The sequence below is a fragment of the Nomascus leucogenys genome, chromosome 6 (genome assembly GCF_006542625.1).
Source record: "Nomascus leucogenys isolate Asia chromosome 6, Asia_NLE_v1, whole genome shotgun sequence".
Lineage (NCBI taxonomy): Eukaryota > Metazoa > Chordata > Mammalia > Primates > Hylobatidae > Nomascus > Nomascus leucogenys.
Window position 1 is genome coordinate 59,144,901 of NC_044386.1, and position 27,942 is coordinate 59,172,842.

Consider the following 27,942-nt stretch of genomic DNA (forward strand, 5'->3'; position numbering starts at 1 on the left):
TTTGCCCACAAGAAAACTGGGCTCAATATGTTTTGCAATAAATTGCCTCTTAAATCAAACACTTTGTGGATGCACATTTGCTTTTCAAATCACACTGTCCTCTGTATGTAATTCTCTTAGACTTTTAGCAACTTTAACCCTCTGTCAATTTCATTTTCTTTCTTCTGCTGTTGCTATAGTATTTTTCTTATCCCTTGACTCTGATAGTAAACCTGGCCCTCTCAGCAATTGACGCCTGTGTTATTTTATGGATATCCTTTCAATAATGCCTGTTGATTGGGTAATTAGGGTTATGTAAAAAACATACTCTATATAAACTCCTGGAAACATGCAGCGTAGTTTTTCAGACAGATAATTGCCTTAGATTTTATTTTGGGGTGAGCTCTTATTTGTAAAATATTACAATTTTGGAAATTAATAATTCTTTGTATATGATGCATTAATTTTTTTTAAATATGAAAAAAGTCTTTTCAGACTTGTAGCCAAAATTGCAATAATAGGAAATGATAGATTAAGGATGGGGCTTATAAACATTAGAACTTTTTTGGAATCTGGTCACTCATTAACGTGGATCTTTATATATGAAAAACTCGTAGTTAGCAGTATGTTTCGAGATTGTAAATGTCAATTTATGTGAAATGCTTATAGCTGTATATTCTATGTGATGGTTTATAAGAAGGGAAGAATGATTAGGTGTCAAATGTTCTTTTTATTTCCTTTCAGTTCAGTGCAAAAACATTCCAGTGATTACGTAAATGCAGAATCATGTGGTGGTTTCTTCTCTGTGCCTCTCTAGACATCTGTTTTTCACCACTTCTTTTTCTTTGTCTGCAGGCCCAGACTGATCTTGCTTCCTTGGCCTTTATCCCCTTGGCTTTCCTAGACACTGCCTTGTGCTGGTGGATATCCTTCTCATTGGCTTGTTTGATGACGGTCCATTTTCTCCCCTTGGAGATGGGTTTCCATTGATCTTTCTGCAAAGAGTTTTTATCAGTTTTGTTGATTACTCCTTAGCGTGGGGAATAGTGCATGCTAAGTCTTAACAACCTGAGGGTTCAGGTAAGCAGTTTTTTTTGTTTTTATTTTTTTAATTTTTAAAAATCAAATTGGAAATTGGTGACTGTGGACTGAGCTCAAGATAAAATCTTTTGGCTTTTTTCTTTTAAATGAGCATTTCATCTTGATTTTGCACTTGTTGTTTGTGTACCTAATCATTTAGTGTTAGAATCACTGGCTGCGCTGGTCCTGCTCTGTCTTTTAGCCTCTAGCAATTCTTAAATGCTTTGAAACTTATGAAAAGATTTTGATCCTTAAAATTTGATTTCAGGAACTATGTAAGGTGCTTTGACTTTTCTGAAACTCTGTGTAGGTTCAGCAGGTTTTAATCCTTACAGAGTGAGTGTTTTCTTGCCTCATTTAAAAGCTGGCTTGGAATTGTTTGAAGATTTCCACCCTTCAGAATAAATAATTGATTCATTTACAGGCAGAGTCAACCAGCAGATAACAAACAAGCTTCTATTTGAGCAATCTTTTTCTCCTGCTCTTTAAAATTAAATTTATATATTAGGGGCTTGGCCTGATGGCTAAAGGATTCAAGTTTTTGGACTTTATCTTATATTGAATTTGCTTTGGTTTTTATATATTTGGTCCTATTAGCAGTTTTCATTATTACTGACCTGATAGATTGTGAGTGTTGAAAAACTGTGAATGTAAACAAAATTGTTTTGTGAATTTGAGTGGGTTGCCGTATAAGAGTTTTCAGTTAAAGTGTCCTCAGTCTAAATAGCCAAAGCTTTTCTAGATTGGTATCTTTCCAAGTGTTTTGTGAACCTCTACAAGCATTGCGAGAAGAGGGAGGTGGGAATGGATTGTACAGTAAGATAACCCAATGACTAGGTAACAGCTAAGGCTCTGTAAGGGCAGAGCAAGTGCCAAATCCCTTATTTTTGTATCTCCTTCTCATTCTGAAAATTGAGCCAGGTGCAGTGGCTCATGCCTGTAATCCCAGCACTTTGGGAGGCTGAGATGGGCAGATTGCTTTAAGCTCTGGAGTTTGAGACCAGCCTGGGCAACATGGCAAAGCCCTATCTCTACAAAAAATACAAAAATTCGTCGGGCGTGGTGGCTTATGCCTGTAGTCCCAGCTGCTCGGGAGGCTGAGGCAGAATTGCTTGAGCCCTAGAAGCGGAGGTTGCAGTGAGCTGAGATCGCACCACTGCACTCCAGCCTGAGTGACAGAGACCCTGTCTCAAAAAGAAAAGAAAATTGAACGTGAGAGCAGATAGCATTTTTAGTAGTCACCAATTCCCCTCCTGTTTTTCTCTAGCAACTTCTACTTGAGAATAATGTTCTGAAAATGGAGAGTCATTACTTTTGGAAGCAAACCGTATGAGCTTCTCAACCAATTGTAAGGTCCTCTTAATTTAGGATAGTGCAGGCAACTGATGGCAGGTTCCTTAAGATGGCATGAGGGGACTGAGTGTAGATCTCTGGGAGATTATAGGCACGAGCATAATTATGACTCTCAACTAGATTTGCTGGACAGATGAGAACAGAGCTACCCACCTTAAAGGGAGAGAGAAGATGATGTTAACTCTTTGTCCCTTGCCAGTTACTCATGTTCACTTTATCTTCTACCATTTCTCTTTCTATTTATTTTCTGTCTTTTTTTGTTTCTCTAGAAAGCCTCTTCCTTTCTCTCTTTTATATTTTTTTCTCTTGTGATTTTGTACATTCTTACTTTATCCTGGTTCTGTCTTCTCTTTAATATCTCATTGAAAATGATGACTTTCAGCCAGGTATGGTGGCTCGTGCCTGTAATGCCAGCGCTTTGGGAGGCCAAGGCAGGAGGATCAGTTGAGGCCAGGAGTTTAAGACCAGCCTGAGCAACATAGCGAGACCTTATCTCTACAAAAAAATTAAAAAGTTAGCCAGGCATGGTGGCATATGCCTGTAGTCCCAGCTGCTTGGGAGGCTGAAGTGGGAGGATCACTTGAGCCTCAGTGGTCAAGGCTGCAGTGAGCTGTGATTGTGCCACTGCACTGTAGCCTGGGCTAGACCTTGCCTCACACAAAAAAGGAAAAGGAAATAAAATGATGACTTTCTTATTAATCTTGAGGTGTTTGTGAGATTTAGTGAGAATAAGACAGCTCTAAGGCCTCTGGGAGATCCATACGTTTGTTAGCATGACCCCAGATCCTCAAAGAAACCTGAAAACTAATTGGCTAGCTTACTGTTTTTTCCTGAATGTTGAATTCCTTGACCTGCAAACACATATTTATTAGCCTGACTCAAACAATGAAGCTATTAAAACTTCGGAGGAACATTGTAAAACTCTCTTTGTATCGGCATTTCACCAACACGCTTATTTTGGCAGTGGCAGGTAAGTCTGGGACTTTCTTCTTGGAGTTCAAATGTGATCTGTTTAGAATGGAGATTCTTAACCTGAAAGGCCATGGGTGGGCATAGAAAGTTTCGTATATTTCACTTGGAAAAGGGTTCGTAGCTCTTGTCAAATTCTCAGGAGGATCTATGGTTTTTAAAAAGTTGAGAACCATTTATTTTATGTACGGTAGCTGGAAATCAACCTCATATTTCAGCTCTTTATTTATCCCTCTTCTATTTGCATTCTTTCTTGAGGCATTCTTTTTCTTGAGGTTAGTTAGCTTAAGTGCCAGAGAGTGCTCCTTTTAGAAGACATTACCACATGTTTGTTTAGTTTTATTAAATAGTTGTAGCATTTTAGATTAGAGTACATTGCTATTATAGTGCTTTTACATATGTCAGCAAGCATATGTAAAAATTGACATTAGGTGGACTGGAACCAAAGTAGGCTATTTTGCCTACCTCCTGACCCTTGTAGCAGTAATAGTGAGGTCTGATTTATGATTGGAACTAGCTCTTCTGTTTGTGTTACAGTCGTTTTATCAGCCATTTTTTTTTCATCTGACCAGCCAAAGAAAAATTAGCATTATTATACTAAGGATAAAAGGAGAAAAAAATTATATTGATAATGCTGGAAAGAGCTATATTTCCAATACCTTATTTTCCAACCACAATGGTTACTGATGTAGCCAGATGGCAAATAAAATTATTACCAAATTATTCTTTAAATACAGAAAGGATTGGCCAGAGTATGTATCATGAGCCTTGCTGATAGCAGATATACAATACATTTGTATTGAATACACTTGTTAAAATAACTGATAGAATTGTGATATATCTGGGGGCTTGGGGTGTGTGGGATTCCACTTAACCGGAAATGGGGGAATGTAATTGGAGATGTAAACCAGCATTCATACTCTGACCTGGTTTTTCATTTACTGTTAGCATCCATTGTGTTTATCATCTGGACAACCATGAAGTTCAGAATAGTGACATGTCAGTCGGTGAGTTATAAGCACATTTATGAATAATGTACTGTCTTATAAACAACTGATGATGTTGATGACAGTGGTAAGGTTCTTCTAAGTTATATACCTTAAAATAAATTAGAGCTAGGTCTCTGCTCTGAGGGTTGTGATACTTCCCTCCTCCTAAGTATTCTGTACTATCATGGTGCTTGGTATAGTAGATAGTTTTTTGTTTGTTTTTTCTGACTGTATTCTCCCAGTTTTGGGAGAGAATTTTGTAAGTTATAACTACAGTGTGCTATAACCCAGTCTTACTTTAACTAAAAATCTTAAGAAGTCCAGAGTACTAAATATTAAGTACCATATGTGTAAATAATACTAATCTGAATAGAAGCCACGTCCTTAAGATCTGAGCTCAAAGACTGTGACAGTAGGATTTCTTTAGAAGCAGCTAAGGCTCTTATTTTGTTAAGTAATGAAAATGAAAATGAAAATTATAAAGTATACCAACCTAATGTAACGTTCTCTTACACTGTATAAGGTAACTTTCTCTTACCCTGTATAAGGTAACTTTCTCTTAACCCTGTATAAAACCCTTTCTTAAAGCTTCTCAGAGGGATGACGAAGCTTTGACAAATACTCTGTTCCGTTGATGCATTTTCTTTAACAACAGTAAGCACTACAAGGACAAAAACTATATTCATTCACTTTGTTTCCCCACACTTACCACAGTACTAAGCACGTAGCAGGCTCTTAATAAACATAACTTGAATGACCAAATAAGTGATTTTTGTTCTATGCCAAAGGCTTTATGAACAAGGGGTTAAGATAACGTGTATAAATGTTGTACTTCTCCCCTGTATTGTAGGACTGGCGGGAGCTGTGGGTAGACGATGCCATCTGGCGCTTGCTGTTCTCCATGATCCTCTTTGTCATCATGGTTCTCTGGCGACCATCTGCAAACAACCAGAGGTTCTTGGACTCTTCTGTTTACTCTGCTAACATGAGATGACCATGTCATCAATTAGAGGTGGTCTATTGGGGGACAGTATCAGGGCTGTGTCATATAGTGGAAGGAACACTGGGCCTGGAATCAGAAGAACTGGGTTCCTATCTGAGCTCTCCTCTTAACTTCATGATTTTTGGCATGCGGCCTCTTCACCTCTCTGGCCTTAGTTTCCTTTCTACATACTCTGGGGGAATTAAACCCAGCGACATGAAGTTCCTTTCAGCTCTGACATTTTGTGATAAATACACAGGCATACTATGGAAATAAATTGCAAGTTTGGTTTCAGACCATCACGATAAAGCAGATATTGAGTTGCATACATATTTTGTTTTTTCCAGTGCATATCAAAGTTATGTTTATGCTATTCTGTAGTCTACTATGTGTGCAATAGCATTATGTCTAAAAAATGTATGCACGTTAATTTAAAACACTTTATTGCTAAAAAAAAAAAAAAAAAAAAACCAACACAGGGGCTGGGCGTGGTGGCTCACGCCTGTAATTCCAGCACTTTGGGAGGCCGAGGCAGTCGGATCACTTGAGGTCAGGAGTTCGAGACCAGCCTAACCACCGTGGCGGAACCCCATCTCTACTAAAAATACAAAAATTAGCTGAGTGTGGAGGTGGGCGCCTGTAATCCCAGCTACTTGGGCAACTGAGGCAGGAGAATCGCTTAAACCTGGGAGGCAGAGGTTGCAGTGAGCCGAGATCATGCCACTGCACAGCATAGGTGACAGAGTGAGACTCCCTCTCAAAAAAAAAATGCTGACACACAAAGTGAGCACATTGCTGTTGGAAAATGGCACCAATAGACTTCCTTGACATAGGGTTGCCACAAAATCTGGGAAGCACGGTTAAATGAAGCACCATAAAATCAAGTATGCCTGTAAGTATTTGTATAGTAAACAAGGGAGATAGATATATAATCTGTTGTGTCAACCAGGCACGGTGGCTCATGCCTGTAATCCCAGCACTTTGGGAGGCCAAGGTGGGCAGATCGCATGAATCCAGGAGTTTGAGACCAGCTTGGCCAACATGGCAAAACCCCTCCTCTACTAAAAATACAAAAATTAACTGAGCATGGCAGTGCACACCTCTAATTCCAGCTACTCAGGAGGCTGAGGCACAAGAATCACTTGAACCCAGAGGCGGAGGTTGCAGTGAGGCGAGATGGCGCCACTGCACTCCAGCCTGGGTGACAGAGCGAGACTCTGTCTCAAAGAAAACAATAGATATAATTGTGTCACTTATACTGAGTCTCTCCTGTCTAGTATCTAGAAGGAAAGAAAATTTATGTAACCAGCAGCCCAGCTGACTTTGTAATGATAGAAAGGGTAAAATTAAAACTTACATAACCAACTTTGAAATTAAAAATCTATGTGTAAATCTGATTTGTCCAACTATAGGCAAATTTCAGTCATTTAGGAACTGCCTAACTTTATTTTGTGATTATGCCTTTTTTCCCTCTTTTCCCCCCTCATTTGCATTTAGACGGTTAAGAGCTTATATTAAACACCCATACCACCAAAGAAGGAAAAGGGTAACATGGTATAAACGACTAATTTTATAACCAGACCCAATGAAAGATTGAAATAGAAAATAGGTGAAATCCTTTTACTCCATGAAAATGGCCTTGCTGTCATTTCAAACTATGCACTTTATATGTGTTTATTGAAAAAAGTCAGAATAGAGAAAAGTCATGAAAGAAAATAAAGGAGATCTGAAATCACACTATTGAGAAAGAACTTTTACATTCTGGAGACCCTTCTTTTATATCCATCTGTTGATCTACTGGTTACTCACTAGCTGTATTTGTATTTAAATATTTTCCCTTCCTCAGTCATTAAAAAATTTTTGCGTTACCTTCCCTTGTCTTTTTCCCCCCTTTTCTTTTAAAACATTGCCCCCTTTCTCCGTGACTTCAGTGTTAACTGCATGTTATAATGTGTCTTTTCCCTGTTCACGTATGGAATCTTCCATTACTCTTGTAACAGTACATTGTGGAGATTCCTTCCAGTGTAACAGGTTTAATTGAACTCACTCATTTTCATGGATAGCATAAATACGGGACATGTGTAGTACAGTTAAATTAACATATTCTCTTATTAATGGGCATTTGGGATATTTCCAGTTTGAGGTGCGTCGGGGTCCTCAAGACCATCCTAATGTTCAGTGATTTACTAGAAGGCCTCATGGGATGCAGCGTACAGTTATACTCACAGTTAAGGTGTATTACAACAAAATGGTGATAGCAGGTAGAGTCTGGGGAAATCTGTATTTTCTTTCCTTGTGTTCTGTCTCTCTTCTGAGGAAGTACATCAAGTCCGTTCTTTTCCCCAGCAACAAAAATGTAGTAACACATTGTTTCTGTCTAGGAAAGCCCATTAATGTTCAGCACTCAAGATTTTTATTGGACGGTGTTACCTCCTCCCAGCCAAATATGTGACAGTATGCACAGACTATTGCCAACAAGGGAAACTCATTTGAGCTTTCAATGTCCAGGGTTTTTACTGGGGCTCAATCACATACTGTCTCTGTTGCTGACTTTTAGTTTCCAACCCCTCCTGGCAGTCAGGCTAATACCATTTCCTCTAGAGGTCAGAGCTGATATGGCATGGCCCAAAGCCCCTATCATAAACCATACTGTTACACTGTCAGCCAAAGTCCCCAGGCAAATAAAGACAGGACATTTTATGGGTATAGGGATCACCTCACATTAGTCAATGAAGGTTAATTTCTCACTACACACTGACACATGCTCAAGAAATATTTAATGAGTGGGCTTGGATTTGCTAGGTTGAAGGATATGTGTTATTTGTAATTTTTAAAGTATTTCCAGATTATGTTCCCAAAAGAAACCTGAAAGAAATTGCATATTTAACAACAATGGTACCAGAGAGGTTTTTTCTTCTCTTGTTTTATGTCCCATCATTTTATTTAATTTTTGCAGATTTGGTGGATGAGAATTAATATTGTTACTTTTTGCATTTAAGGTTGGGTCTTTAGCTTATTTTTTATTGGCTTATTGATCATTGTCTCTGTCCATTTTCAGCTGCTATAACAAAATACCACAGACTGTTTGTTTATAATGAACAGAAATTTGTTGGCTCGCAGTGTCAGCAACTGGTGAGGGCCTTCTTACTGGGTCGTCACATGACAGAAAGTGGAAGGGCAAAAGGGAGAGCCCACTCCAGAAAACCCTTTATGTAACAGCATTAATTCATTCATGAGGGTGGAGCCCTCATGACCTAAATGCCTTCCATTAGGCCCAACTCCCAACACTGTCACACTGGGAATTAGGTTTCAACATGAGTTTTGGAGGGGACAGACATTCAGACTGTAACAATCACTTATGTATTGATTCGTAGGAGTTTATTTATTTTGAGATGGGGTCTTGCTCTGAAGCCAAGGCTGGAGTGTAGTGGAGCAACCTTGGCTCACTACAACCTCCACCTCCTGGGCTCTAATGATCCTCCCACCTCAGCCTCCTGAGTAGCTGGGACCACAGGTGTGCACTACCACACTGGGCTAATCTTTGCATTTTTTGTAGAGATGGAGTTTTGCCATGTTGCCCAGGCTTGTTTCAAACTCCTGAGCTCAAGCGATCCGCCTGCCTTGGCCTCCCAAAACGCTGGGATTACAGGCATGAGCCACCATACCAGGCCCAATTTGTAGGAATTTCTAATATATTTTGTATGCCAATATTTTGTTTGTTCTAAGTATTGCATATATTTTCTGCCAGTTAATAATCTTTTGATTTTTTTATGCTGTTTTTAATCATACAAAATCTCAGAAATATGGAGTAGTTTTTCCCTTCAAGGATTGTACATTTTGCATCTTATTTTGACAAATTCTTACCTAGCCTGAGGTGAGGTCAAAAAATTATTCTCTAATGACTTTTTAAAAATTTTGCAATCAGGCCGGACGTGATGGCTCATGCCTGTAATCCCAGCACTTTGGGAGGCTGAGGTGGGTGGATAACCTGAGGTCAGGAGTTCGAGACCAGCCGGACCAACATGATGAAACCTCATCTCTACTAAAAATAACAAAAATTAGCCAGGCGTGGTGGCGAGCGCCTGTCATCCCAGCTACTTGGGAGGCTGAGACAGCAGAATCGCTTGAACCCGGGAGGTGGAGGTTACAGCGAGCTGAGATTGTGCCATTGCACTCCATCCTGGGCAACAAGAGCAAAACTCCGTCTCAAAAAAAAAAATCACAATCAAGATGTTCATCCACCAAGAATTACTTGAATCTAGGCTCTCTACTCTCTTCTGTTCTGGTCCTGCATCAGTAGCACTGTGTAAATTACCCTAGGCTTCTGATAAACCGTGGTATCTGGAGGGCCTGAACCCCTAATCATATTTATAAGTGCAGGCTCAGCCGCATACTACCTGGCTCTTAAAAATAGCCTTTGGGCCAGGCACCGTGGCTCACGCCTATAATCCCAGCACTTTGGGAGGCTGAAGCGGACAGATCACCTGAGGTCGGGAGTTCGAGACCAGTCTGACCAACTAGAGAAACCCCATCTCTACTAAAAATACCAAATTAGTTGGGCGTGATGGCACATGCCTGTAATCCCAGCTATTTGGGAGACTGAGGCAGGAGTGCTTGAACCACAGGAGGGGGAGGTTGCAGTGAGCCGAGATCGCACCATTGCACTCGAGCCTGGGCAACAAGAGTGAAACTCCTTCTCAAAAAAAAAAAAGCCTTTGGCCAGGCGTGATGGCTCACACCTGTCATTCCAGCACTTTGGGAGGTCTGGCCAGGAGGATTGCTTGAGCCCAGGAGTTTGAGACCAGCCCTGGCAATATAGCAAGATCCCATTTCTACAAAAAAAATTGTCTTAGGTTAGCTGGGCATGGTAGTGCGTGCCTGTAATCCCAGCTACTTGGGAGGCTGAGGTGGGAGGATCACTTGAACCTGGGATGTCGAGGCTGCAGTGAGCCGTGGTCATACCACTGCACTCCAGCCTGGGCAACAGAGCGAGACCCTGTCTCAAAAAAATTTTTAAAAAGCCTTTGGTGTTGAATTTTTGCCCTTTATTTTTAAAATTTTTTTATTTTAGATGGGGTCTTGCTATGTTGCCTAGGCTAGACTCAAACTTTGGGCTCAGGGGATCCTCCTACCTCAGCCTCCTCAGTAGCTGAGACTACTGGTACATGTCACTACACCCAGCTTTTGTTTTTTAATAAAAATTTTAGATTATTTAATTCTAGGAAAACCTATTAAGATTTTGATTGGAACTTAATTGAATTAATGAATTAGGGAGATTATATGTATATTTTTGATAATTCCTTGACTGTGGGCATCTCTCCATTTTTTAGTCTTTGAATTATGTTTTGTAACTTCTGATTTAAATTTTTGTGGCTCTTACGAATGCACCCTTTAAAAATATATACAGCTTTTCCAAATATGTAGGAATGCTGTTGCCTTTTCCTCTCTCTCTCTCTCTCTCTGTCTGTCTCTCTCTCTGTGTCTCTGTCTCTCTCTGTCTCTCTCTCTTCTTGACGGCATCTCACTGTGTCACGCAGGCTGGAGTGCAGTGGTGCAATCTTGGCTCACTGCAACTTCTGCTCCCCAGGGTCAAGGGATTCTCCTGATTCAGCCTCCTGAGTAGCTGGGATTACAGGCACCCACCACCATGCCCAGCTAATTTTTGTACTTTTAGTAGAGATGGGGATTCACCTTGTAGGCCAGGCTGGTCTCAAAACTGCTGACCTCAAGTGATCCATCCTCCTCAGCCTACCAAAGTGCTGGGATTACAGGCGTGAGCCACGATGCCCGGCTTGATTGTTTAATGTATATCATACCCAGCAACCCTCCTGTTACGTTGTTCTGATAATTTCCACATTTTCTTTTCAGATAGATTTTTGTCTAAAGTAATCATTACATGTTCCTTTTTTGCCAAATAATCTTCCTGCCTCAATTTTGATTCTTACATTATTAGCTTGGCTAAGCCCTCCTATATGATATTGAATAGAGTCAATGACAGTGGGCCCTCTCATCTTACTCTGACATTAAATGCTTCTCAAATATCCTCAACTATGATATTTACCATGGAATTTGTTACCCGTTAACTAGTTGTAGATGTTCCCTTCTGTTCCTAGTTTATTAAGAATTGTTATCATGAAAGAGAGTTTTAAAAGCAAGGTAGAATGAAAATAGTAGGTAACAATAAAATGGGAAGTATAGAGTGAGGTCAAAGCTAAAGCATTCGGCCGGGCACGGTGGCTCACACCTGTAATCCCAGCACTTTGGGAGGCTGAGGCGGGCAGATCATGAGGTCAGGAGATCGAGACCATCCTGGCTAACACGGTGAAACCCCGTCTCTACTAAAAATACAAAAAAATTTGCCGGGTGTGGTGGCGGGCGCCTGTAGTCCCAGCTACTTGGGAGGCTGTGGCAGGAGAATGGTGTGAACCTGGGAGGTGGAGCTTGCAGTGAGGCGAGATCACGCCACTGCACTCCAGCCTGGGCGACAGAGTGAGACTCTGTCTCAAAAAAAATAAATAAAAAATAAAACAAATAAATAAAAGCTAAAGCATTCTAGGAATTACATGTCTGGGAGCTGCTTTGCTGAATCTCTTGGAAGTTGTTAAGGAAAGGCATCTGAGATATACCAGGTCAGACCTTCATCTTCTGAGCTTCTCACTTATAAACTAAAATTTTAAATTACCTGGAATAGGCCTCCCTTCTCTTAACTCCCAATTTGAAGGCTGCGATTTTAAATTAGATGAGAATTTACTTAACTCTATTTGATACATATCCTTATGAATGAACATTTGTTGACTGTCTACTAAATGTGACAGGTATTGTTCTAAGCACTTTATTTGTAATGACTTACTTTTACAAAACACCCCTATGAGTAATGTTCTATTATCCCCTTATTTACAGATGAGGAAACTGGGTACAGAGAGATTAAGTAACTAGTCTGATGTCACAGGTAGTATTCAGCTGAGCCTGCACTCATAAATATGATACTGTCCTGCTTCTCTCTTGCTAATATAGGCAATTAAGAGCTTTCTGAAGGGGAAGAAATTTTATTATTAAACTGATTTAATGAATTACTATAATTGCAGTTTCAATAATTAGTTTTGTAAAATGCAACTGGTATAGCAGTTTTTGAAGTTTTCTAATTTTTTCCTTCTGTTCTACTTTGGTTCTGTTAGGTTTGCCTTTTCACCATTGTCTGAGGAAGAGGAGGAGGATGAACAAAAGGAGCCTATGCTGAAAGAAAGCTTTGGTAATAATAAAATTCACCTCTTATTAGTACTTTAAATATTCTTTTTCTATAAGTACATTGTTTATTATTTTATAACTGTGTTGTCCCTATGTTTGGTATGGGATGAAGTTAGGGTTAAGAAAATAAGGGTGTGAATCTTAAGATGAAGCTATGGTAAATTCAGTAAGTAATTGCACATTAAGTATCCATTTTACTTGCTAGAAGTGAGCTAAAAATTTTGCTTTGAAATCCCCAGCTTACATGTAAAGATGGAGAAACATCTGTTGTATATTTCACAAGTATTAGGAAGCTTAAAATAAAACTATAAGTAACTTTGGGGCTTTTAATTTAAAAAAAGAAAAAGTTCTGAATCCGTTTTGCCGACATTGTTGATCTGTTCACAAAGTTAAACAATGTATATTTATTTTCTTCTACAGAAGGAATGAAAATGAGAAGTACCAAACAAGAACCCAATGGAAATAGTAAAGTTAACAAAGCAGTAAGTATGACTTTTCCATTCGTCTTTGTTCTTTGTCCCATCTTCCAACCCTCAGTAGAACTACTAGAAGAAAACAGGAGGTAAATTCTGTGACATTGGTCGTGGCAATGATTTTTTTTTGTATATGACCCCAAAAGCACAGGGAACAAAGCAAAAATAGAGAAGTGAGAGTACATCAAACTATAAAGCTTCTGCCCAGCAAAGGAAACAATTAACAAAGTGAAAAGATAACCTACAGAATGGGAGAAAACATTTGCAAACTTCGCATCTGTTAAGGGGTTAATATCCAATTTATATAAGGAACTCAGTAGCAAGAAAACGAATAGCCCAGTTTAAAAATGGGCAATGGACCTGTATATACATTTCTTAACATAAGACCTACAAATGGCCAACAAGTATATGAAAAAGTTTTTATCATTACTAATCCTCAGGGAAATGCAAATGAAAACAACAATGAGATAACACCTTACGCCTGTTTGAATGGCATTTATCAAAATGAAGAAACAAGTGTTGGCAAGGACATGGAAAAAAGGGAACGCTTGTACACTGTTGATAGGAATGTGAGTTAGTATAGCCATTATGGAAAATAGTATGGAGGTTCCTCAAAATTAAAAATAGAACTACCTTATGATCCAGCATTCATATCACTGAGTATGATCCAGCATTCATATCACTTCATACCTAAAGGAAATGAAATCAGTATGTTAAAGAGATACTTGCACTGTCGTGTTCATTGCAGCATTAATCACAGTAGCCAAGATACAGAATCAACCTGCATGTCCATCAGTAGATGAATGGATAAGGAAAACGTGTATTTCGATATACAGTGGAATACTATTTAGATTCAGAAGAGAGGGAAATCTTGTCATTCGCGACAGCGTGAAGAAGCCTGGAAGATACTATGTTAAGTAAAATAAGCCAGGCACAGAAAGACGAATACCACATGATCTCACTTACGTCAAATCTAAAAAAGTTAAATTCCTAGAAGCAGAGGGTTGAGTGGTGGTTATCAGGGGCTATGGGAGAACTGGGGAGATGTTGGTCAAAGGGATTTTTAAAAATGTTTTTAAAAATTAAAATATTTTACTTTTCTGTCAGCAGTCCCATTTGTGAATGTACGACTACAGAATTATGAAAGACAAAATTTAAGACCTTTATGTCCTTACTTGAGATGTATTATGTGGTGCATTTTAGTAACGAGTGGTATTTGTATGTTCCCAGCAGGAAGATGATTTGAAGTGGGTAGAAGAGAATGTTCCTTCTTCTGTGACAGATGTGTAAGTTTTTGAACGATTACCACAAGAATCCTATTTCAAAGTTAGTACTACTTTGTTATTATTTTAAATGAGCAAGTTATACTCATGAAAATACAAGACATTGAAAAATAATTAAAAGAATAGGAATAATCTGCAAACAAAATTAATTGGGTTTATTCATTCAGATGACATTTCTGCTTAGAAAGATTTAGCTATGTAGTAGATCTTAAAATGAATGGGATACTCCTTTTGCAATTTTTAGTTCCTTTACAGGGCTATAATTTTAATGAAACATTGGTCCTGTTGCATTGCAAAATATGCTTTTTTCTATACAATTTCTGTAACTGTTGCTTATTGTATTTGCTGTTTATTTTCCCTAAAAGGGCCATTAATAAAATGCAAATCTTAGATAATTATAAAGCTTTTAATTGCATTGTTCCAATGTCTTTTATGAACCATTTATGGCTTTATTTTACATTGTTCAATTTAGTATTTCTCTCTCTCTGCAGAGCACTTCCAGCCCTTCTGGATTCAGATGAGGTTGGTACTCAATTCACGTGCATAAATTGTGTATGTGGTGACTAAATAGAAAGTCATGAATCGTCTGTTCATGGAGATTCTCTTTATTTGACTCAGTAGTGGCCTGAAAACTATAGTTTATATAGTTGAAAAGGATAAGAATAGAAATACTAATAGAGTTCAAACATTCAAGAATCTTTCCTTTCTTTGCATCTGTCTATACATGTTTCACTTTTCAAAGTTATATGGTCAGACTTGAGAATGTTTTTGTTTAAATTGGGTAGTAAATACAGTACTCTCCACCATCTAGTTCTTTTGTCTGTAAGAAATGCAAATTTAACCCTAATCTAATATTGGCAAAAATAATAAGGAAAAATATTGAGAAAGGAATATAGTAGACCAAAACAAAATCTAAATTGTTACCTACTATTTAATAATATTTTTGTCACTACCTTCTTCAGATAGTAAGGATTATAATTAGTACCTCTAATATTTATGTTTTTAATCTTTTACTTTGCCTCCATACAGTTAATCTAGAAGGCTTCACATGAAGTCTTATGTTAGGATTGTGGGCCAGGTATAGTGGCTCATGCCTGTAATCCCAGTACTTTGGGAGGCCAAGGCAGGAGGATCACTTGAGGTCAGGAGCTTGAGACCAGCCTGGGCAACATGGTGAAACCCCATCTCTACAAAACATACAAAAATTAGCCGGAGATGGTGGCATACACCTGTAGTCTCAGCTACTTGGGAGGTGAAGTGGGAGGATCACTTGAGCCCTGGAGGCAGAGGTTGCAGTGAGCTGAGATCACGCCACTCCAGCCTGGGCAAAAGAGTGAGACCCCATCTCAAAAAAAAAAAAAAAACAACAAGAAAAGAAAAAGAATTGTGGTCTGAGTTCATGGAAACTAGTTCTGGACATGTTCTGAATATTAGGTCATTATAGAGTTTTTGTTTGTTTGTTTGTGTTTTGTTTTGTTTTTCAGGAAGCCTTTTGGAAGCATCTTGTCTGATTCTGATTCATTGTGTTGAATTGGCTGCTAAAAATGTTTTGTTCATTTCCCAGTGACACGATATTTGACACAGCATGTACAGTATCAAATTCCTTAGCTGTTCTATGTATTGAAATAATTGAGAACTCTACCATTCAGATTTGAACTTATCTACATAACACTTTGCTTTCTGTGGCATATTCTGCTGTTCCCACATCTCCCTCTTGAGGTCTGCCTCTGCTAATTATTTGCTTTTAAGGCTTCCCTTGTACTTCAACTCTACATGAGCTGCTATAAGCACAGAAGGCTGATTAATTGAAACCTGATTGTGCCCTTCATGGGAATGCAAGTTTGCTATAGTAATTTGGTAGCACTGAGTTCAGCCATCTGTTCATATTTTCCTCTGTGAAAACACTGTGCAAGATTTTGCAAGTATACATAAGGCTTTTTTGTGGTAAGAAAACATAACAATGAGATCTACTCTCTTAACTCCTTTAGTGTACGTTACAGTATTGTTACGTATAAGCACCATGTTGTACAGCAGAGCTCTAGAACATTTTCATCTCGTTTAACTGAAATTTTATACCTGCTGAACAGCAACTCTTGCCTTCCCCCTCCCTCAGCCCCTGGCATCTACCATTCTATTTCTGACTTTGAGTTCTATTTTAGATAACTCATATAAGTGGAATCATGCAGCATTTGTCCTCCTGTGGCTTGCTTGTTTCACTTAGCATAATGTCTTCAAGATTTATCTAAGTTGTAGCATGTGTCAGAATTTCCTTCCTTTTTAAGGCTGACAGGTGTTCCATTGTATATATGTAACATGTTATCTTCATCCATTTATCTGTCAGTGGACACTTGGGTTATTTCCATACCTTGGCTGTTGTGAATAATGTTGCAGTGAACATGGGAGTGCACATTTCTCTTTGAGATCCTGCTTCATTTCTTTTAGGTATATATGCAGAAGTAGGATTACTGGATTATATGGTAGTTGTTTTTTAAATTTTTTTGAGGAGCTTTCATACTGTTTTCCATAGTGATTGCACCATTTTACATTCCCACCAGCAAAGCACAGGGGTTCCAATTTCTTTCTTTGCCCACATTTGTTATTGTTTGTTTTTTGATAATGGCCATCCTAACAGGTGTGAGGTGACACCTTGTGGTTTTGGTTTGTATTTCTCTGATGATTAGTGATGATGAGCATTTTTTTATATACCTGTCAGCCATTTGGAAGCCCTCTTTTGAGAAATGTCTCTTCCAGTCCCTGGCCCAGTTTTTAATCAAGTTAGTTGATTTTTTGCTGTTGAATTATAGGGGTTTCTTATATATTTTGGATATTAACCCTTATCAGATACAGTCCTATGCCACATTTCAGTCAGCAACGGACCACATATATGACAGTGGTCCCATAAGATAATACTGTTTTTTGTTTTTTGTTTTTTTTGAGACGGAGTCTCGCTCTGTTGCCCAGGCTGAAGTGCAGTGGCGCCATCTCAGCTCACTGCAAGCTCTGCCTCCCGGGTTCACGCCATTCTCCTTCCTCAGCCTCCCAAGTAGCTGGCACTACAGGTGCCCGCCACCATGCCCGGCAAATTTTTTGCATTTTTTTAGTAGAGACAGGTTTTCACCGTGTTAGCCAGGATGGTCCCGATCTCCTGGCCTCGTGATCCGCCCACCTCGGCCTCCCAAAATGCTGGGATTACAGGCGTGAGCCACCGCACCCGGCCAATACTGTATTTTTACTGTACCTTTTCAATGTTTAGATATCTTTAGATACCCAAATACTTACCATTGTATTCCAGTTGCCTTTGGTATTCAGTACAGTAACATGCTGTACAGGTTTTTAGCCTAGAGCAATAGGCTTATACCATATAGCCGAGGTATGTAGTAGGGTATATAACATCTAGATTTGTGTAAGTATATTCTGTGAAGTTCACACAGCTATGAAATTGCCTAATGACACAGTTCTCAGAATGTATCCCTATCATTAAGTGATATGTGACTGTACGTGGTATGCAAATACTTTCTCCAATTCTGTAGGTTGCCTTTCGTTCTGTTGTGTGCTTCCCTTGCTCTGCAGAAGCTTTTTAGTTTGATGTAGTCCCATTGGTCTGTTTTGCTCTTGTTGCTTTGTGCTTTTGGTGTCATAGCCAAGAAATCACTGCCAAGACCAATTTTAAGAAACTTAGGTTGTCTTCTAGGAGTTTTTTGGTTTCAGATCTTATGTCTAATTCTTTAATCTATTTTGACTTGTCTAAGTCTTTAATCTATTTTGAGTTGATTTTTGTGTATAGTGAAGATGAGTTACTTTCATTCTTTCTCATGTGAATATCTAGTTTTTCCAGCACCATTTGTTGAGGAAACTGTCAGTTTCCCCACTGTGTAGTGTTGTCTCTCTTTTCGAAGATCGGTTGACCATATATGTGTAGTTTTATTTCTGGGCTTTCTATTTTGTTCCACTTGGTCATAGTGTATGATTCTTTTAATGTGCCGTTAAATTCTGTTTTCCAGTGTTACATTGAAGATTTTTGCGTCTGCTCATCAGGGATATTGGCCTGTCGTTTCTCTTCTTGTCATGTCTTTGGCTTTGGCATCAGGGTAATGCTGGCCTCATAGAATAAGTTTGGAAGTTCCTTCCAAATAAATGTTTTCGTCTTCAATTTTTTTGAAAGAGTTTAAGAAGGATTAGTGTACTTTGTCTTTAAGTACCTGGTAGGACTCAACTAAAGAAGCCATCTGGTCCTGGGCTGTTTTTTTGTTGGGATGTTTTTGATTACTGATGGAATCTTCTTTCTTGTTGTAGGTCTTACCAGGTTGTGTATTTTTTTTTTCCCCAGATTTTCTATTCCTTGATGATTCAGTCTTGGTAGGTTGTATACTTCTAGGAATTACATATTTTGTTCTAGGTTATCCAATTTCTTGGCATATTTTAAAAAATGTTTTGTATATTTTTGTTGAAATTCTTACTTTGTTCATGCATTGTTCTCCTGAGTTCATTGAACATCTTCAGGATAGTTGTTTTGCATTCTCTTTCAAATAATTCCTATACCTCTGTTTCATTGGGGTTGGTTTCCAGAGATTTATCTTCTTCCTTTGTCTGGGCCATGTTTCTCCGATTCTCCATTTTCCTTAATTCTTTGTGTTGGTTTCAGTGCATTAGAAAAAAAAAACAGTTACCTTTCCAGTGTTAATGGACTGGCATCGTACAGGAGAACACCCTCACCAATCATCCTGCGTGGAGATTCTGATGGCCTCTCTAACCCACTCTGTATTGTGTCTTTTTCTGGACTTCTGCATATGTATTCCCAATCAGAGGGATTTGCTGGGTTTTTCCCTCTCCAGGAACTTATCATCTCTTGCTCTCTTTTGTGTTTATCTGCTGTATCATGGGTCTCCTGGAGCCAGTGGCATAGCCCAGCTCTTTTTTTGTTCATACTGGCCCCAGGCACCTAAAGTATACTGGTCCCATCTCTGCTTCAAACCATTCCCTACAGAAACCATTCCCTCAGGTAACCTCTTACAAAGTTGGAACATTTTCACAGTCCATCTCTCCTCCCTAGGGAAAAGCTGGGATTTGGGGATGTTGGGGATTCTACTTGCTTACTCTGCACTGAGCTGGGGGAGGGGCTGTAGTGAGCTCATGCTTGCTAGTCCAAACTTCCACTTTTGATTTCAGCAACTTCCAACCTGGGCCCTGTGTTGTTAGCTCTCGGACTCAGGCCAGACAGAAAACAGTCTCTCGTGTAGGTTCCAGAAAAGTCAGAATGTTGGATGTACATCCCAGTCATTCCCTTCCCTCTGCAAAAAGAAGCTGGGAGCTGAGGGTTTCCTCCCTATCATGTGGTACCGTGCTGGGTCCATGGGAAGGGAAGAATTATGGCAAGAGGGTGCCTCAGGTTTTTCTGCCGACTTTGATTCAGCTGGTTTCATGCTTTCCTATAGTGCAGAAGACCCTCAACTAGTTTCTGGATTCCCACAAAGGGAATTTTTCCATGTATTACTGAATCAGTGTGTCTGTAGAGGGAAGGAGGGTCCAGGGCTTCCTATTCTGTCATCTTGCTGACATCACTTCCTCCAAGGCCTTTTTTTCCCTTAAAACTGAAAAAGACCTTAAATGAATTACAGGAGAAACAATTTACATGATGGACCAGGAATCAAAATGGCGTAAGGCTTTTCAACAACATCTTTGGAAACCAGAACAAAGCCTTTGAATTCTGAGGAAAATTATTTTCAACCTAGAATTCTGTACTCAACTAAACTATCATTATGAGGGTAAAATAAAGATGTTTCTAGTCATACAAGAAGTAAAATAATTGATGTCCTATATGCAGTTTCTGAAGAAAGTAGTGGAAAATGTTCTCCACAAAAATGAGGAAGCTAAGAAAAAGACTTGGGATCTAGGAAATAAAGGGTCCAACACAGAGACAAGAAAAATTCCCAGTATGATGTAAGAAATTCTCAGGTTGGCAGCTGGGCACCAGGCTTGGATGGAGTGGAGAACAGAGAGCATCAGAAAGGATATTTTTAAGAAAAAGGGAAACATCTATAGATTATCTGATGTGATTGATTATATTCAAAAAAGGTTTGTAGTTCTGTCAGTTTGTGATACAATAGTGAGAGGTACTTCACCAATGAAGCAAAAGAAAAATGAAAATTAACTCTAAGGTATAAAATTGCCTAAGAAGGGAAATTTAAGGGTAGTACATTAATTATTTTAATTGAAATGGGATACTGTAAATACTATATTAAATTAAATGTAATTTTATTTTTTACATGATTTTTAAAAAGTGTAGTAAAAAACACATAACAAATCAACCCTCCTAACCATTCTAAAGTGCAGAGTGATAACTAGGTGCATGTCTTTGCCCTCATCCTTCACTGGGTCTTCAAGTTAAATTCCTGAATTAGAGGAGTTACACATTTTTATTAAAGCCTAATCTTATGTAAATATTTGTTTAGTCATCTTAACTGACTCTATACATTTCCTTCTGAGTGCTGATTTTCTGTCCAGAAGCCTAGAGCTTTTGATTTAGTTGTTCTTGGGTGAGGTCTGGACATCTGTATGTTCAAAATCTTCATAAATGTTTAGGAACCATTTCTCTAAACATTTAATTAACATAAAGTACTCGTGGAAGATGTTTGCTTGGATAGTCTGTATAGAAGATATTTGGAATATAGATCATTTTAACCTAATATACTTAAACCTTTTTTTTCCCCTAGGAACGAATGATCACACACTTTGAAAGGTCCAAAATGGAGTAAGGAATGGGAAGATTTGCAGTTAAAGATGGCTACTATCAGGGAAGAGATCAGCATCTGTGTCAGTCTTCTGTACGGCTCCATGGGATTAAAGGAAGCAATGACATCCTGATCTGTTCCTTGATCTTTGGGCATTGGAGTTGGCGAGAGGTGTCAGAACAAAGAGAACATCTTACTGAAAACAAGTTCATAAGATGAGAAAAATCTACGAGCTTCTTATTTACAACACTGCTGCCCCCTTTCCTCCCAGACTCTGACATGGATGTTCATGCAACTTAAGTGTGTTGTTCCTGAACTTTCTGTAATGTTTCATTTTTTTAATCTGACAAACTAAAAAGTTTAACGTCTTCTAAAAGACTGTCATCAACACCATAATATGTAATTTCCAGGAGCAACTGCCTGTAATTTTTATTTATTTAGGGAGTTACATAGGTGATGGGGGAAATTGTTAACTACCTTTCATTTTCCTGGGAAGTCAAGGTTACATCTTGCAGAGGTTGTTTTGAGAAAAAGGGGCCCTTCTGAGTTAAGGAGCCATAGTTGTATCAATGATCAAAAGAAAAAAAAAGGAAACTGTTACAGTATGATTCAGATCATTTAAAAAAGCAAAATCAAGTGCAATTTTGTTTACAAATGGTGTATATTAAAGATTTTTCTATTTCAGATGTACTTTAAAGAGAAATATTAGCTTAACTCTTTTGACATCTGCTATTGTGACACATCCCATTGCTGGCAATGTGGTGCACACTCCAAAACTTTTAACTACTGTTTTTTAAGCCTCCAAGGGTGGCATTGCAGGGTCCTTAGGCAATGTTTTGTTTGCCTTTATGCAGAGAGGTGCTCCAAGTGCTGTGATTGAGTACCGTGCTAGAGGAACTGTAATGCTTCAGAAGTGGTAGCTTATACAAAGAAAACAGGTCCTGCTGGCTTAATTTAAACAGTTACTGCATGAAGTAGCGTGGAGGCCCTGGACTGCTGCTCTTTCTTTAGGATGGACTGTTCTGGTATCTGGTATTGGTTTAGAGACTGTTTATAAGGGACATCACAAGGTGATGGGATTCATTTGAAGCACTCTATTTCTGTTTTAATGGTTTTATCCAATTTTGCCTTCCCAAGATTTTTGTTCTACATAAAAAGTTCATGCCACTTTTTAATATAAAAAAATTTAACAAAATTAATGCATTTTTCTCATTTTTTTCAAACTTTTTCTAAAGACCCTTTCTCTCAAACTCATGAAAAATTTCTTTCTATGGCTTTTATTCTAGATTGTCTTATTTTCTGTTAAAACCAATGACCACATGACCACAATCTTCATGAACTCATACTGCAGTGAAAGTGTTAACCCTTAGGTAGTTTCTCTACAACTCTTTGCTATGGTTATTTTAAAATAAGTTTCCTAGGAAGTATGTCTGAGAAACAGCAATCTGAAGAACTGACTATATTCTCATGCTAATTCATTAGCCAAAGGCTGGTGGTATTGTTGCATGCTGCTATTGCATATTAAAACTTAGCAGATGAATAATAGTTGTAATGCAGCAGGATAGTTGGTCAAATTTTTTTTTAGGCTGCTTTGATGTTGACTTGAGACTAGGAAAAAAAAAAAAACCATTGTGTTAAGCAGGAGTCTATAGTTCAAATTCCATAGCCTGGGCCCTGATAATTCTACTTACAGCTTTCTGTATTACTGGGAATGGATATAGTGTTATTTCTTAGGACAGGTTCAGAAGAAATTGATAGCTTTGCACTAATCTGTAAAACAATATAAACCTTAGGGTTTTGGGACTGAATGAAAAGGTACTAGACCTTCTTCCAGCACAACAGCTGGTAATTCTAAATTTTTAAGAAGGTGATCAGCTTCTATGGTGAAAATCAGCTATAACACAGGATTTGTTTAGCAATTTTTATATTTTTGACTACTTGAAAGTACTTTTCACTTGATTATCAGAACAGCATTTGGTAAAGATGGGACAAGTATTCCTAGTTTACATATGAAGAAACTGATACTGTGTGAAACTAAAATGACCAGGACCAGTTTTTTTGACTTCATATCACAGACTTACCCTTTTTCTTTTACATTTTTGCTTTAAACCCAAATGCTTAATTTTTTGACCTGATGTTTTCCTAGGGGGAAATTACCAGATATAGATCATTCTTGCAGCCCAAACTTTGTTGTTTTTTAAGTCTTCAAGGGCAATACTAAGGTTAACCTCAGACAGTACAGGTCCCAGGTCCTATAGGAGGAAAAGCCATGACACCTTCCTAAAAGGAATATTAGGATGTAAGACACAGCTTTGGAAAGTTGAATTGGTAGGAATGTGGTCATCAAATTAAAAGGAGGCTTATTTCACTAACTTCTAAGAGTGAATCATCTCTTGCCTAAACTGTTGCTACTCAAAAGGTGATCCAGGGACCAGCAACATCTGGGAGATTTTTGGCGCTCAATTGAGGGTCTTACTCTGGTCCTACTGAATCAAAAGAGGCATTTTAACAATGTCTCTACGTGATTTGTATGCACATTAAATTTGAAAAGCATTGGCCTCAAATGGTGGTTCTCAGGGTGATTCTGCCTCCCAGAGGACATACGGCAAAGAGACATTTTTATACCTCTGTGCGGAAGATACTGGCATCTGGTGGGTGGAGGTCAGGGATGCTGTTAAACATCTTACATTGTACAGAACATGCCCCCTCCCCCAACAAGAAATTATCCTGTCCTAAATGCCGGTAGTGCTATCGCTGAACAACCCTAGCCTAAAATGGTGGTTCTCAAGCTTTTAAGTGCATGGACTCACCTTGGGGTTTATTAAAACATAGGTTGCTGTTCTCTTCGAGTTTCAGATTCAGTAGAACTGGAATGGGCCTGAAACTTTGCATTTCTAACAAGTTCACAGGTGCTGCTGCTACAGCTGTTGTTGCTGCTCTAGAACCACTTTCAGAACCACTGGCCTAGAACAACCATGAAAGCATAAAGGTAAGGTGCTTGTACTAGTTGGGATATAATGATAATACTAAAGCTACCACTTATTGAGAGCTTAGTGTGTGTCAGGTGTTGCTAAGCGCTCACGACACTAGATCACAGGTATTTACACAAATTTTGCAGATTAGGAAAGTATGGCATGGAAATATTAAATTTTCTAAATCACAGCTAATTTCCTAATTGGTAGATCTCCGTCTGAGGTCTGACGCCAAAGGCCGAGTTTTTAACCGTCACGCCCACTGCCTAAAACAGTTCTAAGATTAAGAGTTTGTTCCTTCTATGGTAAGCCCATGGCTACTCGGGATGGAGTAGCTATGGGTCCAGAGTGACAGTGGCAACTCAGCAACAAAGCAATTCCGAGAGTGCACCAGGAGGAAGGGGCGGGACTTCGGCTGCGGAAGGGGCGGGCCTAACTAGCAGGAAGTCCGGGGTTGACGATAGCTGTGTTGTTGAAGGGCCTGTAGCCGGGGGTTCCTGGCCGGGTCCCGGTCTACCCTTAGCCCAGCCTCGTTCCGGACCCCAGCCCGGCCCGGAACACTCTGGGCGAGACGGCGGTGGCGACTCTCCCCTTGCCGCCATGCACGACGCTTTCGAGCCAGTGCCGATCCTAGAAAAGCTGCCTCTGCAAATCGACTGTCTGGCTGCCTGGGGTGAGCCGAGGGGCTGCGGGGTGGAGGCGGAGTCAGCACAGGAGCGGCCTGGATCTTTTCTGAGGCCGGGGAAGTGGACAGGCTTCCATCCGTGTGGGCTTCTGTTGGATGCTACACGAGAGGGGCTTGGGATGAGAGAAGGCAGAGAGATGACCACCGGGTATAGACATCAATGTCTCTGGGGCTGCTTGGGTGATCCCAGTGATCCAGTCATTTAGGGGAGTTCCCCTTGCTTTTGCTCCCTGTGCAGAGTGGGAGGATGAGCTTTCCTTTTTAATTGTGCTCGGCTTTGGCCCATTTTGATTCCTACGAAGTCTTCATTTTAGAGGGCCAAAGCAGTAAGAAGTTCTCAGCCTGCCAGGGGCTTGAAGTTGTCCAGATGTTTGTGTTGTTTTCTAGATGAAAGTCAACCCTGGTTTGGGGGGCATTGAACAAGTTAACATCATATGCTTTTTTTTTCCCCTTAGTGGTCATTCGTTCATTTCTCATTCCTGTAGGGAACTCATGTAGTTAGCTAACCTTTGAATCTAGCCAAGCGGTTGATTACCTTATATCCAAAGTGTCCAAGTTACCTAACTGTAGGCGGAAGAGTTTCCACACTGTCATGAAACCTAACCCATAAAAACTAGCATAGTCCTTTTGGGATTGACTAGTGCAGAAGACCGGGACAGACATCTCTTGTGTGCTCTGAAATACAAATGAGGGTTTCAGGGATAACGGTGAACATTGTGCTCTTATCTATGAGTGACTGGTTTGATACCAGCCCCCAAAGACCAAGGAAATCATTTCTAACTTTCCTCTTAATGTTTAGGTCCTAGAAATCAAGGAACATAAAAAGATGATTCAGATCCCTTAATCAGATCTTATACTGAGCTAGATAGGTAACCATGATGCGCCTTATGGAATTTTGGTGGTGTCTGATACCGTGTGCATCAGCTGTTCACAGTGTCACCGAGTCATCCTTGCAGAGTTCTTCCTGACTTCTTCTGTAGGGTTCTTTCACGAAGAATTTTCATGTTACTGTGCACCCTTCCTCCTTTAGCAGCTCTGGGTCTCTTTAAAATCATACCTCCACAGTAAGCAGTTCTAGTCCTTTGGGTTAAGAGGAGAATCCTACTTCCTCCAGACGTCTCAAGAAAACCAATTTCTGTCATTAAATGCTCTCCTTAAACATTTAAATAGAGGAGGAGAAAAAGTTTTTAAATGAAAGACCTGACACTGCATGAAGGGATTAATTTCCCCCATTGCTTCATCAGATATACTTATTAGGGGCCTACATGGGCCATTCTCTTTGCTTGGGACAGTAATACAATGATGAATAAGAAACAGTGTCTGTGCTCCTAGGACACAAATTGGGGGACAAAGACACGTGAACAGATTATAATACTAGAGACATATGCTGCCTATTATTGCAACATGGATGAGGGGGTACCCAACTCAGCTAAGGACATTTGTTTCTGAAAGGGATTAATGCAGCTGTTGCTACACTTGACTTAGCTCGTCAGAATCCTTGACTCTGATCTCCTGTTGGACCATTAGCACATAGTGCTCCTAGACTCGCACCAACTCCACTTTGTCACAGTAAAGATTCCTTACACCTGTGGTTTTCAGGAACACAGTTTTGAAACGATAGGTAGCTTTTGGCCTTCCTTGATCACCCACCAAACAGGAGAAATGCTCTTTGCTTCCTAAGGTGCTTAGGTACATATTAGGTTACAAGAGGCCATTAAGTGCCTCCTGCTTCAAAAGTGCTTTATTTCCAGATTTGAGCAGCAGTAATTATTGCTCTTTCTAGTCATTACCCCTTTTTAACTACATTGTGCCTTTGGATGGAAAGTTCGTCCAGGAACTTCCAGAGGCAGGTCACACAGGGCCAAATAATATTTGAGGTGTAAATGTCTTAGAGACAACCTACTCTGTCTCCTGGGAAATAGAAATCAGGAGAACATGATGAGGATGATTTCTTTCTAAACTCCAAAGTTGTATAATCCTGCTGCCTTTTCAGCATCTTCATTTGGATGTCTAGTAGCATAGCCAAAACTATTCTTGATTCCTCTCTCCTCAAACATGCCTGTCCTCCTGTATCTTACATCTCAGCAAGTGGCATTTCTATTTACCTCTTTGACTAAGGACAAAAGCTTTGGAATAGTTTTTGGCTTCTTTCATTCCGTTTTACACTGTATCCCATCTATCAGCAAATCTTGTGTGTTCTACCCCTAGAATAAATCTGAAATCCAGTCATTTCTCTCTATCTTGATGATTACTACTCTTGAAGGCACCATCATCTGTCACCTGAATTACTGTAGTAGTCTTCTCATTGATCACCCTATATTTGCCAATGTGCCATTTTCAGTTTTTTATCTACCAGGTAGAGTGAAACTTTGAAAACCTAAATCTGATTCCATCCTTTGCTCAAAACGCTCTCATGGTATCACATCACAACTAGAATAAGTTCCAAAGTTTTCACCCTGCCTGGCAACATCTGACATGATCAGGCCCTCATTACTTCCCTGTCTCCTGTGCACTTACCTCTCACTCCTTTCTGGTACTAGTCCTACACAGCCTTCCTTGTTCCATCAATGCACAAAGCACATACCCACCTCAGGGCCTTTACATTTGCTGTTTCCTCGGCCTGGCACTCACTTGCCTTTGTGTATATGGTTCATTCCTCATTTCACTCAGTTCTCTGCTGAAATGTCACCCAAATCAGCAAAACCTTCCCTACGTATCCTATATAAAAGAGATTGCCACATCCACCAATGTACTGTTTTCTTAGCCTTATCTTCTAATCATGGGTCACCATCTACTGTTATTTTATGTATTTAATTATTATTGCCTCTCTCACTCCACATTAGAATATAAGTTCCCTCAGGGCAGTATCTTTGTTTTCTACGTTGCTATGTCTGCAGTACCTAAAACGTTTCCTGACTCAATGGGTATTCATTAAATATATATTTAATGAATAATGTTAATATGAATAGTAATAGCTTGCAGTTGTTAAATGCTAATCTGTATTAGGCTTTTATAAAATAAGACTCCATTTTACAGAAGAAGGACCTAAGGCTTAGAAAATTTAAGAAATTTTTCCAAGGTCACATGCCTTGTAAATCATGTCTGCTTCTAGAGCCTGGTTCTCAAACTTGAATGTATATTCAAAGCCTGTAAAAAATGCAGACTTCATGTGTATATATGAGTATCTGTATGTCTATATATACA

The 27,942-nt window shown here is 39.3% G+C and overlaps 2 protein-coding genes across 5 annotated transcripts in view; both read left to right on the plus strand.

Moving 5' to 3' along the window:
* The window catches only part of TMEM87A (transmembrane protein 87A), a 66,219-nt gene extending 43,943 nt beyond the window's left edge, over positions 1-22,276 (plus strand). For 2 of the 3 annotated variants that reach the window (XM_003266764.4, XM_030814245.1), the window contains exons 12-20: positions 835-903; positions 3,274-3,382; positions 4,330-4,388; positions 5,221-5,324; positions 12,528-12,601; positions 13,018-13,079; positions 14,301-14,356; positions 14,845-14,875; positions 21,064-22,276. In XM_003266764.4, the coding sequence (XP_003266812.1) occupies positions 835-903; positions 3,274-3,382; positions 4,330-4,388; positions 5,221-5,324; positions 12,528-12,601; positions 13,018-13,079; positions 14,301-14,356; positions 14,845-14,875; positions 21,064-21,105 (606 nt within the window). In that variant the 3' untranslated portion in view covers positions 21,106-22,276. Of the gene's footprint in view, positions 1-179; positions 252-834; positions 904-3,273; positions 3,383-4,329; positions 4,389-5,220; positions 5,325-12,527; positions 12,602-13,017; positions 13,080-14,300; positions 14,357-14,844; positions 14,876-21,063 lie in introns of all 3 variants that reach the window. The other variant, XM_012507249.2, reaches the window with a different exon arrangement.
* A 2,211-nt stretch (positions 22,277-24,487) lies between these two features.
* The window catches only part of VPS39 (VPS39 subunit of HOPS complex), a 56,173-nt gene continuing 52,718 nt past the window's right edge, over positions 24,488-27,942 (plus strand). The window contains exon 1 of one of the 2 annotated variants that reach the window (XM_030814249.1): positions 24,488-24,726. In XM_030814249.1, coding sequence (XP_030670109.1) covers positions 24,654-24,726 — 73 coding nt within the window. In that variant the 5' untranslated portion in view covers positions 24,488-24,653. The remainder of the gene's footprint in view (positions 24,727-27,942) is intronic. The other variant, XM_030814250.1, reaches the window with a different exon arrangement.